Source organism: Neopelma chrysocephalum, unplaced genomic scaffold (genome assembly GCF_003984885.1).
Source record: "Neopelma chrysocephalum unplaced genomic scaffold, ASM398488v2 Primary Assembly neopelma1_97390, whole genome shotgun sequence".
In the NCBI taxonomy this organism is placed as follows: Eukaryota; Metazoa; Chordata; class Aves; order Passeriformes; family Pipridae; genus Neopelma; species Neopelma chrysocephalum.
In genome coordinates, this window is record NW_020926031.1 from 4,982,458 (window position 1) to 4,998,803 (window position 16,346).

At 38.3% G+C, this 16,346-nt stretch overlaps 1 protein-coding gene across 4 annotated transcripts in view; it reads left to right on the forward strand.

Moving 5' to 3' along the window:
• The first annotated feature begins 5,370 nt into the window (after positions 1 to 5,370).
• The window catches only part of PANK1 (pantothenate kinase 1), a 35,817-nt gene continuing 24,841 nt past the window's right edge, over positions 5,371 to 16,346 (forward strand). Inside the window, exons 1-3 of one of the 4 annotated variants that reach the window (XM_027672488.1) lie at positions 5,371 to 5,469; positions 5,726 to 5,844; positions 10,522 to 10,634. Coding sequence is in view for 3 of the 4 variants with exons in the window: in XM_027672482.1 (XP_027528283.1) it covers positions 10,323 to 10,426; positions 10,522 to 10,634 (217 nt within the window). In the remaining variant the exon portion in view is untranslated. Of the gene's footprint in view, positions 5,470 to 5,725; positions 5,845 to 6,506; positions 6,765 to 10,307; positions 10,427 to 10,521; positions 10,635 to 16,346 lie in introns of those variants that run through there. The other 3 variants (XM_027672483.1, XM_027672482.1, XM_027672487.1) reach the window with 3 other exon arrangements.

The following is a 16,346-nucleotide window of genomic DNA, read 5'->3' on the forward strand; positions in this document are numbered from 1 at the left end:
CATAGTATTACTCCTTCAACAAGAGCTTTACTGTCTTACATAGGAGAAGATTTGAAGCATATATTCTGAAATACATCTGAGATGTATTTCTTTCAGTTTGTATAATTCAAGACTTTGGGAAGAATGCAACTGAGACAAAAAAATATTGCTGTTTCTTCCTGTTTTTCCCCCAACCCTCTGGTATTCCTTCTGTGCCTCTTTGAATTATTGCATAATTCTCTGATGAGCTAAAGAGATTATTTCAGCTATAACCAACCTTTTAATCTTGTAATTGAACCAAAAAGTTTCAAAATCAATTATTCTCTGTAATGCATTAATATAAGTAATCACTATCTTGAAGGTCAGATCTAGCATTTTGAAATCAGAACCTTCTACAGCTCATCAACAGGCTTCAAACATACCTGAAGACATTGCGTCTTGGATCATTATTCTTACCAAGCATTTCAGTGTACTTGGGTTGTCAGGTTATTTTAGTTTGAAAAGCTTTTTCATAAGTGTGTGTAACTAAGTGCCTCATGGTGATGGTATTCTACACAGGATCTAGCAACTAAAGCAAGGGAATGGCTTAGATATTCTGAGGAATTGGTAATGCAGTTAGTTCTTTTTTCAGTATTAGTGTGCTGTATATTTTCTCCACCCACCCATCCATATTTAAATCTTTTATTGTTATGAACAGGAAACTTTTCAAGGCAGGATCCTTAGGGCCTTCCATTAGGGTGGTTGTACTTGGGTTCTCCTAATATAGTGGGATTCTTAACCACAGAGGGGTTTTTTAGCATCATCATAGCATAAATGATGATAAAATCTGTTTCTTAAATGTTTCTATGACTCACTCATTTGAACTGCCAATTTGTAATAGGATATCGAGGTGAATAATAATTGAGCAATATTTTGTGTATATATGTGTGTATATATATTTATTTTCCCCCACACACACACATCTCCAGGATGAAGGACCACCACCTCCCCAAGGTCATGCTTTATGGTGAACTTGCCACCGGCTGCCGCAAGAGAGGAGCCCCAAAGAAAAGATACAAGGACTCCCTGAAACAACATCTCAGCCCTGGGCATATTGATCACCATAACTGGTCTACTCTGGCCTCCAGTCGGGAGGCCTGGAGACACACCATCTATAACACTGCTGATGCTTTTGAGAAAGCACGCAGGATCACCCTTGAGGAGAAAAGACAACGCAGAAGGAATCGAGCCTTGCAGAATATTCCGCCTAAGGAGTCTTTCTGCTGTGCCTTTTGCAATTGGACATGTCTATCTCGTATTGGCCTTTTTAGCCACCAACGCACTTGTAACAAACGTGGGTAGAGCCCTTCCCAAATCTTCGTTCATGAAGCTTAGCCATGATGATTCTATATTTTTTACCACCAAAGGAGACTGAAGCTTTACTAATTGGAGAACTAACTAACTAACTAAATAAAATCTACTTTGTTTTTTCTTCTGCTTTTTCTAGGATCTTTCTGTAACTCTGGCAACACGATGCTGTAAGACCACTAGTGATGGTTAAGTATTTTGCTTCTTTATTGCTGAAAGGGGCTGAGCATTTAGACATGAGTTGGCTGATCAGGCAAAACAACACGATATCACAGTAGTCAATGTAACAGCAAAAGAGGCCTCCGTTGGAGAAAATGGTAAGAGCTGTTTTCACGTTGTGACACAAGTATTTGTCCTATAAATGCATCAGCTGTTTTGTCTGACTGGTTAATAGTCATGTAATGAATAGCATAGTTAGTTACTAGGTGTTTGAGATATGTGTGTTGAATAGTAAAAATATTGTTAATATAATAATACATTAATAATAATAACAAATAGTATAATTAATAAAATATACAGTCAAAGGTTTTATACTTTGAAATTGTATTTTTATAAGAAAGGATGACTACTCTTAAATTGTGTGCTGTGTAAATATAGTCTGTTGGACATTTGTGTTGTGCCCCAGAAAATGAATCCCATCCCAACCAGACACAGTTGGGGTCAAAACCCAAAGGGTTGTGACCCTGCTGAGTCCTGTGAATGAGACATTTTTGAGTTACTGGTAATCACATAATTAGAAATCTTGACAGAGAATCCACGAACAGGAAGACTGATGGTTGGTATTGAATAGTTGTGTAAAATTCTGCTCTCCTAGTCAATATGATACTGATGTCTCAGGACATACTGTTAGAAATGGCTCTACAAGTGGAATACTAAATTGAATCCTATACTTACAGAAGTCAGAATGAGTTTTGGGCAGTTTTCACATAGTCTGGATCTTGCATTATAGTTTTCCTATGGATTTCAAGTTTTTATATCTTTGGTCATCAAAATGGATAGTATTGTTGATGCAGAAAATGCTGTCCAGAAACACTGGCTACTTCAGGAAATGTTTTTTATGTATGCTGCTTATATCTCATGAAGGGTATTTGAACTGTGCATCCAAATTTTTCTTGGTTCCCTGAAATGCCTCCTCTTTTTTCTTCTTTCTTTTTTTATTTCTAAAGCTGTGCCTAAGTTCTGCAAATGTTTACATAATGTCTTTTTAGCTCCAAGTCTGAGATTAGACCTGTTGCCATTCTTTGCTATACCTGACACAGACAGTGTGTTAGCTCCAGGTTAAGGGCTGGAGATGCATTCCAAATTTTATTAGTAAAACTTTATTTCTCTCCATATGTTGTTGATTCTTTCTCAATCATCCACAGAGCTGTATAAATACCAGCATGAGTAACCATAATTTAAAGGTAAAATCTCAGGGTTGAGTTTTCCTAAAATGAAGCATATGTTTGAGTTTTATTTCAATTGAGGTTTCAGAAGTTTTATTTCAGTTCCAGGCTGCTTATTAAAATTCTTCATGGTGTAAGAAATTTGAGCTTTAATCCTTAGGATTACTTTTTAAGAATATTGTTTCTTTTTTTTTTTTAGTGTTATGTAAAATACGGGTTCTAAATAGCTGCCTAATGGTCTCAGAGCCCTCAGAACAGCCCCAGAAAATTTTACCAAGTATATTTTTAGAAGTTACATTCTCAACTGTTGCTCTGTCATCTTACTAAAAACTTAACAAGATAAGTAAATTGGAACATGAAGTCAATACATATCTAGAGTAATGCAATTTTGAAATAGGGAAAGTGGCCAAGATACTAAGATATATCTAAATATATATCAGATATATAGCTGATAGCTGAAGAAACTGAAGGATTTCCACTAAAGGAGGGGATGTGTGTGTACATACATATATAAGTTCTGTGTAGAAGCCAAAAGACTGGACCCTTCGGTGTCTCAAAAATAAAATATATATATCCTCAAAAAGATGTGGATCAACAGGAAGAAACTTACTGCTCAAATAACATGGGCTAAATCCAAGGAGCAGACTATGTTACAGTGTAGCCGTTATAGTATTTCAATGTAGTATTTCTCTTCTTTCTGGCTCTGACACCCAAGACAGAACTTCTTTTATTCTTGCCAAGTGTCAGCCAGCTGTCTTGACCTCAGAAATCAGTGCTGTTCTCTGACATTATGTACCCTTCTTTGGAATGCCATCATGGCTTTGGGCACTCGGGGCTTCTGCTTTAACTCACGTGAAGATGTGATTGGAGCAGTATTGTCACACCACTGACCTTCAGATGTTTTAACCTGAGCTTCCTGTACAGCCAATGGTGAGAAATGCTCAGAATGGATTCAGGCCCAAGTTAAACTCTTGTTCTGGAAGTGCACTTGTGCTACATGGCACAGCTAAGCAATAAAATTCTAATCCAAATTACTCTGTGGAGGAACCTTGCTTTCTTCACTAGCCTCTTAGTTTAGATATCAAAATTAATGTCTAGTTTTGGGTAACATGGTTATCCTACAGTACGATAAAAGGGCAAGGAATGAACATTTAGAAAAAGAATTTCTTAACCAGTGATTTATCTTTAAAGGACTTGAAAATAATGGTTCTTTGACAATAGCAAATGGCCCAGGGCATTCCTGTTTTGCTGTGAGCTCGTCTTTTTTTTTTTCTTTTAAAGCTTATATTTTACTATATTACAGGCTGAGCATTTTCCTGTAGGAAAAACAGAAGGCAGAGAGCTTGATATGAGCTAGACATCTGCCCTGCATAGAACAAAATCATACTCCTGAAAAAAAGAGACTGTATTTGTGCCTTGCAATTGGACAACAGTGCTCTTTGCAGTCCTTGAAGAGAAAAAGTCTTCTTCACTCAGAGGGGACCAGCAGATGAAAGATGATGAAAACTTATGAAGTCTCTGTTGCTTCTCAGAGGGTGGACTAATGAGCAGCTAATTTTTTTTTAACACGTTCTTATGCCATTATTTTCAGCCAAATCAGCAAGTAGATGTATGTGGCCAAACAGATACTGGAACAGCAGAAGAGCAGGCAGAAGTGCTGGTGGGACAGAAGGGCAGGGCTGCTTCTCTTGTGTTAGGCAGTCTTAGATGGGCTAAATTGTAAGTTACATCTTTGGCAGTTCTTCAGCAAGGACTCAAATGTGCAGGTGGCTGCCTGGATTGCAGTCTTTGGGCATAACCAGACTTGCAGAGTTAGAGAGTATTTCCAAATGCAGTTTAACATCTTGTTCTCAATTTGATGCTGCCCTGCCTCATGTTGTCACAACATGCTGGAGCCAAGAATAAGCAGAGTTATGAAACAGGTCAGCCTTCCTTACTGAAACTTTGGTCACAGCTGAAATCTAAAGAAACTGGAAGATTCCCACTGAAATGAAGAGTGTTACCAAGTACTGGCTGATCTGACCCTTTGTAGTCAGAATAAACCCCATTTTGCAAAAAGGTGTAAACAGCAAAATTTCATTGTTACTAATTCAGTTTTGTGCATCTTAATTTTCCTTTCTTGTTTCAACAAATTATAGGATCTGACTGCAGATTCAGTCAGGTGCTTTTGTATAATGTTGCCAAGTACGGTCATCCTGCCACACTTCATCATATATGTGGGTGCACTGAAAAATACACACACATTTATAAAGCACTGTAAGATCTTTCTGAGTGAATGGCATTATAAAGAGAAGATAATTATTCCAACATGTAATCCAGATTTTCTATATAAAGCACATTTTGGCATTGTGAAAAGAACCAAAACGTAACAATTTTGGGGTAAGAGAGGAGTCCTTTTTATTTTTAAGTATAATATTAGTATAAAGTTAGAAATGAGTCATTCTCTAACTAATTTCTGACTTGGTGACTCATGCTCTTGGCAAACTAATTATCCAAGACAAGTGACTCAGAAATAGATGCTACTGGCTGTTGCTGTTACAACTAAACATGAGGCTTGATTTTGGGTATAACAAATGTAGCTATAACCTGCAAATTATACCACAGTGCTGCTCAAGGATGTATTACACATGCAAATTTCTTTAATCTGATATTTTGATTTCAGTTTTAGGTGGATGGTGTAGCTAGCTTCTGGGTGTCTAAAGCAGACATGGCCACCAAGAGTTTAAGCAGTGTACTTGGACTAGGAAAATCTAATGTGGTATGTATTTCTTTCCATCCAGGAACGGTGATTTATTAAAGCCTCATCACATGAACATTCTTCTGAATAAACTTTTCACCTCAGAATTCTTAATAAATTGTTTGAATACTATTGAGAACATTGATATGGGTATGGTGGGAAGATTCATGCCATATTTGCTTGGGATGGATATGATACTATGTTGTTGCCTCTAACCCACTCTTTCTGTTTTGTTTCTTTGTCTTTCCCTGCCCTCCGCACTCCGCCTTGGCTGCAGTTTGTAAGATACTATCAGAGTGCAGGTCTGATCTGATGAAACCACAACTAATGCCAATGCCTACCTATAAAGGGAAGAGAACCCAGACTATAAACTTGGGATTTCTGGCCTCTTATTAGGTAAGTCTGTTACTCATCTTCCCCTTTCACCCCTCTCAGTTGCCTTTGTTCCTCTTCTTCCTCTGTATTATTAACTCATATCGAAGTTCAGTGTCCCTGGTTACTGGGAACCCAGTTTCATTTGGCTATACATACACTCTTCCCTAAAGAAGTCACAGGTTGCCTCCCTGTTGGGTGTTCATCATGCAATGAAAATATGAAACACAATCTTATTGTAATAGTTCTGAATGATTTTCAGCCGAAGCAATGAAGAAGAAAGCCTGGCATATTTTAGTGAGATGTTCATGTTTCTCAACTATGATTTTTAAATTGAGAGCTTAAATTTATAGAAATTAATCGTATTCATTGCAGATACTGTACAGCCTTATTCTTAAAAAGTAGGCTAGTATAGCTGAAATTATTCCTGTACTGAAACAGGAGAATGTCTTAAGAAAGCTGTGTTGAGTAGTAGTTTCTATTCTCATTATTTTGTTCAGTTGTAAATATAACAAACAACAGATGAAATAACTATTGACGCAGAGAGTAACACAAATTATGTCAAACAAGGACTTCAAACACTGTGCTTTGAGGTCAGTTACCTGTGTGCTTGGAACTTTGATCACACTGGTAACGGCCAGATGACACAACTTGTGTGGATGTACATGCAAAGATAAATAGGCAGCTGTTCATTGAATTTTACAAGCAGAACAGCAAAACGTCAGTAAAGTGAAAATGTGTGTTTCTAATAGGCTCAAGGAACTTCAACAAAGGAAGATAATACTGATGAATTAATTTGCTGAAACTGCAAGCAAGGGGGTTTGTTTGTTTGTTTGTTTTTAAATTTAAATGGATCCTGTTTTCAATAAGCAGCATGAAGGAGGAGTCTTTCCAGGGCCCTGCCATATGAAATGGAAGACAGCTTGTTCTCTGTCTGATGAAATGTAAGTTCAGCTGCTAATCAGCCTACCTAAAGCACTGCTAGATTAATAGCCAGTTTTGCTGAGAATACAGCTTCTGAGGAACTGCAGCGGTTTCTTAAATCTGTGAGTGAGAAAAGTGGCAATTTCTGTAAGAAAATTAAGATAGACTTATGTTTGAAAATCATCAGAATTTCAGATTTCCATTTCAGCACTGACCCTGCCTAGGCAAACAAGTTAAAAATCTGAGAACGATTCTGGAATTCTGCTGCTAAATTTTCCAGTTGAGGGGCATGAGTATTTCAATTTCTGCTTTGGGTCAAACTGATCCAAATATAGATTTCAGTTTGAAGGTGAGACCTGTCTGCAGGTCCTTCTCAGTTCTCACTACTTTTTGTTTTATCATTGTTGCTTTTGTTTCTTTAAATGAGAGATGAGAGGAACAGTTATTCGCATTTTGTGAAGAGTCTGAAGATCTGTGGGTACAGAGCACTACGTAGTTGCAAAGTATTTAAATTCAGAGCTATGTTATGTCTACTTCCTTTGTCCTTATATCACTGTGCTGGGACTGAAGTCAATCTGCTTATAATCAAATCTAAACTTGGTTGGTGATTAGGGATGGAGAACTGTGGGATTTTTGTTTTAATCACAGACTTTTAGTTCACTGAAATTAGGGTTCCAGCCTGATTTCTCTCTGCAGGAAAGATATGCTTTTTTGTTTGATTTTTTTGAGGGTTTTTTTGGTTAATGTTTCACTGATTGTTTATCTTTGCTATTGCAATGAAAGTAGTCAAGATGTGTTAATCACCAGTGCTCTTTGCATTTGCCTCAAAATATAGGAATTAATCTCTAAAAATGACCTTATGTGTTCTTTAGTTTGTTCTGGGAGGATCCAAGGTCTGAAAACTGTCAATAATAAGGAGGTAATGAATCAGACATCTTTTTTTGGTTTAGGATTTTAGGTCACACGTATCAATTTCAGCTTATATCAGATTGCAGTTATGCCTGTGAATGGAGACTAATGTAATATCATTTGTGGGTATTCTGTTATTTGCAATCCATGACCACTGATGCTTCATAACCCCTGCATCAGTATTTTTCTCATACCTTCCATACCTTTATCTGACGGGGTAGCTGTACCTTTCTGATTTATGTGCTTGTTCTGCTTATATTTTCTCTTTTTTATTTGGTTTGTTTGTTTGTTTGTTTTTATTTGGGGTTTTGTTTGTGTCTTGAGTTTTTGTTTGTTTGGGTGTTTGTTGTTTTCCTCTTTTAAGAGGAATATCACCTTTAGTATATTAAGTAAATTTTATAAATGGAGAGAAAGCAAATCAGTTAGTGCATAGTACTTTTAGAGCAGTCAGGCAAAAAATATGAGGGATAGATGTCTTAGCTGTATCAGTTCTGTTTTCAGTGGATATACAAGGATTTTCTAAACAAAAGAAAGTATCTTTATCTCCCATTTTACAGGAGATACACAGTGCTTTTGTTTTCTCATTCTATGTGCGACAGTGCTGGCACCAAAAGAAACTGTAGCTTCTTTATCTGACTTCCATGAGAAAATTAAGGTTAAATACGACAAATTTGGTTAGCAGCGTTCATGAAGTCAAAGAGTCTGATTTACCATTTTGGGTTGAAAAGAACAATAAATGTGTATAATTAGGACTTTCTATGTGAGTGCCAAAGTATGTCTCAGGGTATTCCGCCATATGTTACAAGATAATACAAAATCTTTGTGCTCCATGGCACTTGGCATATATGTTTCTTAGAGCCTTTGAGGTTAATGATTGTTTAAAAGAACTCGTTTTGAAGACCCATATCGCATCTTTGAGACTCAAATTCCCATTAGACCCAGTGTGTGTTTGTATTAGTTATGTTTTATTACAAGAAAACAAATATTTTGGTGACGCTAAGATTCCTGCAGTGGAATACAAGTTGCCTCCTATTCAGGAGAGACCCTGAAAGTTATTTCCTTTGCAGGGATTTTTTCACCATGTATGTAATGAAAAGACAGAAGTCTATGATTATAGTTCTGTTTTTCTTTTTTTGTGTGTACATAGTTTGTATTGATCTTGTGAAAACCTGAAAGCTCTAAATTGGCCTCTTGAACAAAACAAAATGGATTGCCTGGAACAGACTCTTCACTGTGATATTTACTTTGAAAGGTCACTAATTCCAGAAATATTCAGAAGATATTACTATGGCAAACCTACCCAACGTTAGCATAAGGTTGCTTCCCTTCTTTGTCACTAGGTAGTTGGAGCCTTTAAGGCCAAAGTTGTCATTTATAGCACAGTCCCTTCATACACAAGACTTTCATTCTTTGCAAACATGCATAAAATAGGCATTTTTAAAAATATTAGCATTTGAGTATTATTATTTGTGGTTTCAGCTTCATCTCACAAGGACACATTAAATGTTTTTTCAACCTAAACAGAAAGGTTTATCTGTCTGAAAGCACAGTCATATTGTACTAAAGTTTTAACTCCAGATGAGTTGTGGTGTTTGGACTTAACCATGTGCTTAAATCCTCATTCAGACATACACTTCCCTGCTAGTGGAGAAATCCTAAAGGTGTGGCATGTTTCTGTTTTACTCTGATTCCCATCTCTGGACTATTTTAGAAGAAAAAATAAAACCTCTGTGTTCTTTCTATACTCTAGTGGACACTGTGTGTTTCCTCCTGAGTTAGAGGAGTAAGCCAGTTCTGTCTGCAGTGTGTCTAGCTAGTTCCAAGAGATGCCTTTTTTTCCTCTTTCACACACAGGCATAGGAAGTGAAGTTCTCTGTTGTTACCTGTTTCGTTGTCATTATTATCCATGGGAATTTCATTTCAGCATTTAAGCTCTGGGAGTACAGACCAGTGCAAGTGAAAAATCTCTGTGCAGCTGACTATTGATGGTAGAACCAGTTTCTCCCCCTCTTCAGATGTGGCACTGCTGAATAAGGAAGAGTGAGTCTTACATACTTGTTAGCCATTCTATCTTTCAAAGTGCTTGTTTTAAAACTGTCGCTTGCCTCCCGATTGCATTGTGAAGGACCATGTAAAAATGCTGAATTGGAAAGAAAGTGAAGACATGCAGGCAAGCAAAACTAGTATGTATAGATACATGAGGATAATTGTCTGTGGGGGAGCAGTCAGGAGCAAAGGCCGTTGTTTTCTCTAACAAATGCTCTGCCACTTTTTGCAATAGTTTTTTTTAATAATGGTGAACTGTATTTCTCAATCAATGGGTTGTGAACTTGCATGTTTTCCAATTACATTTTGTATATTTAGGTTTGATAGTTAAAGATAAGCAGCAGTACACTGAGCCAAATACTTAGGTACAAGATAGATTTGATAGGGACAAAGGAGAGTGTATTTAAAATGAGTTTTTTAGCTTTTTTACATACCTAGTAGTTTGAATCCATTACCAGTTTGTTTGGGGTTTTTTAAAGCTCTTTGCAGAATAGAAACTATGGCATGGGGAAAAAAAAGATTATTCTCCTCCAACACCTACCTTATCTTCACAGGCTGATACTCCTAAGAAATAATCAAGGACTAGATTATAAATGTTACTAGTTTGGGGAGTTTTATTTGAAATGTCTAAATTAAGGCACTTAAGTTTTTTGTTTCCTATAAAAGAAGAGCACCAACAGCTCTGCCAGGGATCAGTTAAAGTTGTGGAGAGTAAGTGTAAATTAAGGTAATTGTGTAGTTGGACATAGAGATATTGGCAGGAAAGGCTTTAGAGGGAAAAGGTTATCACTGCTTTGTGACTGCTGCATGCTTTTTTTTCAGTTGGGATGAAAGACGGCAACCACAATCTCTAACCTCATCTCAGAACTGCCAGGGGATAACTGTAGAAACCACTTGGACTGCTGCAAAGTCTGGCCACAGGGATGGGCAGGATGGTAAGATCAGACTACACCTATGTACTCTTCTGACTATTATTTCTTAGTCTTGGCTATTGCTGTTAGATGTGTAAGTCATTTCTCTTACACGGGCAGACAGTGATTGGACAAGGGGAACAGTTTTAAACTAAGAGAGGAGAAATTCAGATTAGATATTGTTAGGAAGAAATTCTCTACTCTGAGGATGGTGAGGCACTGGAGCAGGTTGCCCAGAGAAGTTGCGGATGCCCTGTTCCTGGGACTGTTCAAGGCCAGATTGGCTGGGGCCCTGAGCAACCTAATCTGATAGTGGCATCCCTATACATGGCAGGGGTGTTGGAACTAGATGGTCTTTAACCAACCCAAACCATTCTATGATTCTGTGTCCTAGTCCATTCAGGGTTCCAGGTAGCATTCAAACTGGCTTGCCTGGACACCAAGCTTGGTGCTTGGGCCAGGAGATTATCTATGCTGTATTTTTCATTAACAAAGGGAAAGAACATTGCTCATAAGGGCTGTTCAGACTGCCAAAGCAAAGTTCCTGCTTAAACAGAGTGCCTTTCTCCATGTTTCTGTCCCTTGGTGAAAGTGAGGGGGAGATGAGCTTCAACTTTGCAGGGCTTTTCTTCATAACATCAGCAGATCTTTAAGTGTCACAGAAGGCATAAATAAAAGGAGCCTGCAGTAGTAGGTGGGTGGGAAGGGAAGGAACTGATGGTCTTAGTATAATCTTTCTTGTCCTCAATCTGACAAAGATTTAGGCATATGACTCAATTTATGCCCTTTATTTCCTCTGTCATCTGCAATCAGTTTCCCCTCTCAGATGCCTTACTATTTGGGGAAAGCAGAATTCATGTTAGCTAGCTGTTGTCATAGTAAGGTTTCCTTGGCTTTCCTGTGATCACACCAATAATACTAGAGGCCTTTGGGTCCCTTTTGTCATTGCATTTTCCAGATAAGAATTTTACACAGTTTTAGAGCTGTTTTGTCCCATTTGATTTACACATCTATCACTTGTCATTATATAGTTATGTTTGACTGTTGGTCTTCTAGTCCTGCAATTTATGAGAAAAAGAACTTTAAAAAAACATGTGTCTACCAAAGGTACTGCATACACCAAAACAGTTTGAGTGTTTTTTCCCAGTTCTAAAAAGAAGGAAGAACTAACAGACTCCTGGACTTGGTGCGTTCCATTTGATATGTGTGGTATGTGAATATACCTAAAACAAATCAACACTATCTGATTTTTTGCAAGGAATGATCTTAATAGTATTATGCTGTACTGTATTTGCTTTATTTTCAAAGAGAAAAAATTGAATAAAAACTAGTGTGACTGTCCTGCACTGTAGAAACAGGATAAACATGGAAGTAATATGAGTAGAATATAAACAAGAATGGCAGAGTGCCAGTAGCCCCTTGCAGCTGCAGGCAGCTATACCACAAATTTGTTTCATTGCACTCCTTGCATTGCATAATACAATTTGTGTGGTTTAAGAAGATATGTACATGCATCTCATTACCACTGCTCTCCAAAATATGCCCAAAGCTTTATAGCCAGCTGGCTTTGAATTACAGTAACACCACTGGTGCTCTGTAAGATTTTTGTTGTTGTTGTTGTTGTTGTGTAATGGATTTACATGTGGACCGCACTTGTTTGGTGATATTTTAGCTTAGCCTTAGACCAAGACTATGGAAGCCCCATGGAATGAGGGAGGAGTAGCTAATCTTCATAGGTTCCTAAAAAATTTCAGGCCAGGTTGCCTGATGATAACATATCTGAAAGGGTAGGATATTTTGGTTGGTTTTTTGGTTTTTGGGGTTTTGTTGTGGGTTTTTCTTTTGTTTGATTTTTTTTTTGTTCCAATGGTTTTGAAGCTGTAGAAGCTAGACCACAGCACTTTGGATCCTGGGGCCGAGTATCTTAACTGCAAGGTAGTCAGCAGTTAGTTGAAACTGATTCTGAGAGTTAGAGAATTGCAGCCTTGCCCTCTGGGTTTATGAACAAATAAAAAGAGGTGATGGAAAGCTGAGTGTCTGAAATGAAGGCAAGTATGGAATAATCCATGGAGTGTTTGTTGTGCAAATGTGTTATATGCAGTGAGTCAGTACAGCAGACTTGTTCACTGTTCTGAGTCCATTTGTGTCCTGGATTCTTCTGCATACAATGTGTTTGTAGTCCTTTTGCCACCAGATTGCTAGTTTACAGTGAAATATATGGGAAAATATTTTAAAATAAACAAGTAGTTTCCCCATACTCCAGTTCAGAAAGACAGAAATACTAAGTAAACATTAATTTTGAAAGAACTGGAATCATCCTTAATTTTGTTTGTCAGTATTGTACCTAGATTCTATCTGGATTGTTGCCTTGCAAATTAGACTGAAAACTGGCAAATAGGGTTTGTTTAGAAAGTTAAAGAAAGAGAAAAAATTTACTTTGGCTGCACCATTAGAAACTGAATTTGTAATACATGTTATAACTTCATGGACAGAGATGTTCCACCTACTTCTTCATTTACAGCAATTGAAATATGTATAAAGTATATAGAAGGTAATATAAAGGGATGTAGAGTAGGCAGTAACTTACTGAGTGTGTATATGTGGTATGAAGAGAAGAGAGTGTGGTATCTCTTAAAAAGAGTACCTGCTTGCAGCCAGTTGTGCTGTGATGTGTTGTCTCATAAATAATATCAATGAAAACCCATCAGACTCTGACAGTTGAACCAACTGCTCAGGACAGCTTATTGCTTCTTTTTGTTCTGTTTTGAGGATGTGACATTATTACTTCTGTCATATTTCTTCTGGATTATGTTTTCTACGATGTTCCAGATTTTCAAATACTAAGTATAATGTTAAAGCCTTCACATCACCAGCCTAACTCTGTGCAGAATATTGGAAGAGCACAGGCTGTCTACATCACTACATCAGGCAGTGAGTTCATAAAATTGGGTGCTACCTGTGGTCCTACCTGTAGCTCATAGCTGGTGCAATTAGGCTGAACAGTTCATTTTCTCCAAGTTTCAGCTTTATTAATTGAAAAGACTCATGTCTTTTCCCCCTGAATACCAAATGGATTCCACTGTAATTTGCCTGTGCCCAAAATAAGCAATGCTATATACACCTGAGGACATGAGATTCTTTCATTTTAAATCCTTAGAGATAATACATTAAACATACTCTAATCTTATTTTCTTTGTTTTGATTTACAATGCAGAAGATTTGTGAAATCAAAACTGAAGAGTGTATGTAAAACCTTTCTAAGAGCTTGTTCCAAAATTAAACAAGTGTAAACAAAAATAATGTGAAAAAATGGTATTTTACAATGCAGAAATCCATTCATGTGATATTCTTAAGTACAAGAGAGAAATTGTTTTGTTAAAGCAGCACCTTGGTTTGAAACAATCTTTCCACAATGAAAGGTTTGGGAAGTGTTTATATCCATTCCTGCTGGAGAGCTTACGCGATCAGGGAAACTTACACTCTTAGAAATTAATCTGTCCCTGTACATAAAGCCTGTCACTTGATTTGGACAGTCTTTACCATTTCACTCTTTTAATATTTTCTCCAGCATTATCTGAGGTGACATTTGTTGTTGTTATATGCCATTGGTCTATACTCCCCCTGAACTTGTCAGTGATTTGGATCATATCCTAACAGTATTTCCTGACCTACTTCTTCCATGCAGCACAGTCCAGTCCACTTCTATCTTGGGCATAATTCTGCAATATTTACAGCAAAGTATTAGGGAAATATTTAATTAGAAATAAAAGATTGGAAAGAACCTCAAAAAGATGCCCTCTCCTTGCTGCAAGTCTGGATCAACTCTACCTAGACTGTTCCTCACAGATATTTAACTTTTTCTAAATACTTGTCAGCAGTGGACAGTTGAGTCTTCCAGTTCAGTCTAATGCTTGTCTAACTTTGTGCTAGGAAATGTCTGCTTCCAGTGTAAAGTAAATTTTCCTAAATGCACTTAGGAATTTTCTGGTTTCTCAGCAACTGCAATGTATTTCCTTTGCTGCTACCTGTTCCAGAAGTGAATACTCCTTCAAATCTTTCATTTCATAGACTAGAACTCAATGGTTTTATTTAATCCTTTGTTAGTTATTCCACAAGTTTTTTAGAAGCCTAAAACTGGGCACAGTACTTGAAACAGGTACAGTATTCCATTGCAGAGTTAATGGAAGGACTGCTCTCCTACCACAAGGAAATTTAAGTATGCAGTTAAAGGTGCACATGCTTTTGTTGGAGTAAGGTAAAGTTGCCATTCTTCAGCTGAGATACAGTAACTGCTCGTGTGTCCGCTCCCAGCAATTGCAGGGAAAAACAGGCTTGCAGGAATGGTCCCAGGTTCTGCATCTGGCCGGCTGTATGTGCAGTCAAGTTCTGTGTCAGGGACGGAGAAGGGGACAACTGTTACCAGCTGGGGACAGTGGCAGCGAGGATTCCTCTTGCCCTGAGAGGTCTGACTTGATAAGTAAAGGTCACAAAGCTTACCCAGCCAGCTGCCTAGCACTGCCAACAAATGGCATGAAGGTCTGTGCCATTCCAGGCAACACCCTTCAGCTTTGTAGTTTAAGCATAATTAGTTAAGTTAGGGAGTTCTCAAAGAATATCACAGTTTTAGAAGCACTAAAGCTCCTTCTAGCAGTAAATGTGTGTAGCCAGTCTTTCTTCCTACCCTCTTCAGTGCAATCGCTTTAGGGCTGGCAATTACAGCAAGTGCTTATGCATTAGGGTATGAGGAAAATTCTAAGTGTTTAAATCATCTTCAGAACATCAATTACAAGGTTTTAGGAAGAAAACTTTACTTTGTTCTTGAACACTCTTTCTTTTTTGTCCCAACTTGGTGCGTATGTGTTTCTATTGCTTGCTTCCAGTTACCTAAACATAATGTTGTGGTCTTAGACAAGAAGTGGAGAGAATGTCATGTAACCTCTCATGAAGCAAATGTCTTCTGTAGGCAGTTATAGTAGCTCTTCATTCTTGGTAGGTGTTCTACAGGGGAGGGCTCATGTCCTGTACTAATTCTAGGTGTAAGGAGGAGCCATTATGGGACCTATTTTTACTTTAAGGACAACCATGCATGTAGTGACTGGCAGTTTGTATAAAGAAATGACCTTCATGTGCACAGAAAAATTCAATTAGTGTTTCTTTTCAAGTATACACATTGATACCGCAGCACAGGTCACCCAGTTTTATTTTATCTCCACTTGATATTTGGTACATTTCATTCAGAAGATGTGTCTTTACGCTTGGATATCTCAGTGGTCAGCGAATAAATCACAGTCACAAGATTATCAGTGCAGTGCAGGGAAAGCCAAGATACTAAAAAAAAAGCATGAGGTCAAACTCATTCAAGGTCATACTAGTCCCTCTAAGCTGTTGAGTGGCACGTGATAATGTAGACAAAAACTTGAACGTTGATGCCGATGTACGAATAACTTTGTGTGAGGTACGAGGTGTGCCTGGGGCGTACGAGGAGTGCACGGAGGCCTCCGAGACACAGATACCTGAGTCACGAGTGTGCGTCAGGGCACGCCGAGGCGAAAATGACACCGCAGCCGGTCACAGGGGACCGACCAGGGTCGCGGGGCCAGCCCACCCCGCAGTTGTACCGGGGGCAGCTCGGGGGGCGGCCGTGCCCGCCCGCGCCCCCGCCCCGGCGCGCTCCCGCGGCTGCTGGCGGAGCCCGCAGGTGCGGGGCGCGGCGCCGGGAGCGCGCACGCTGCCCGG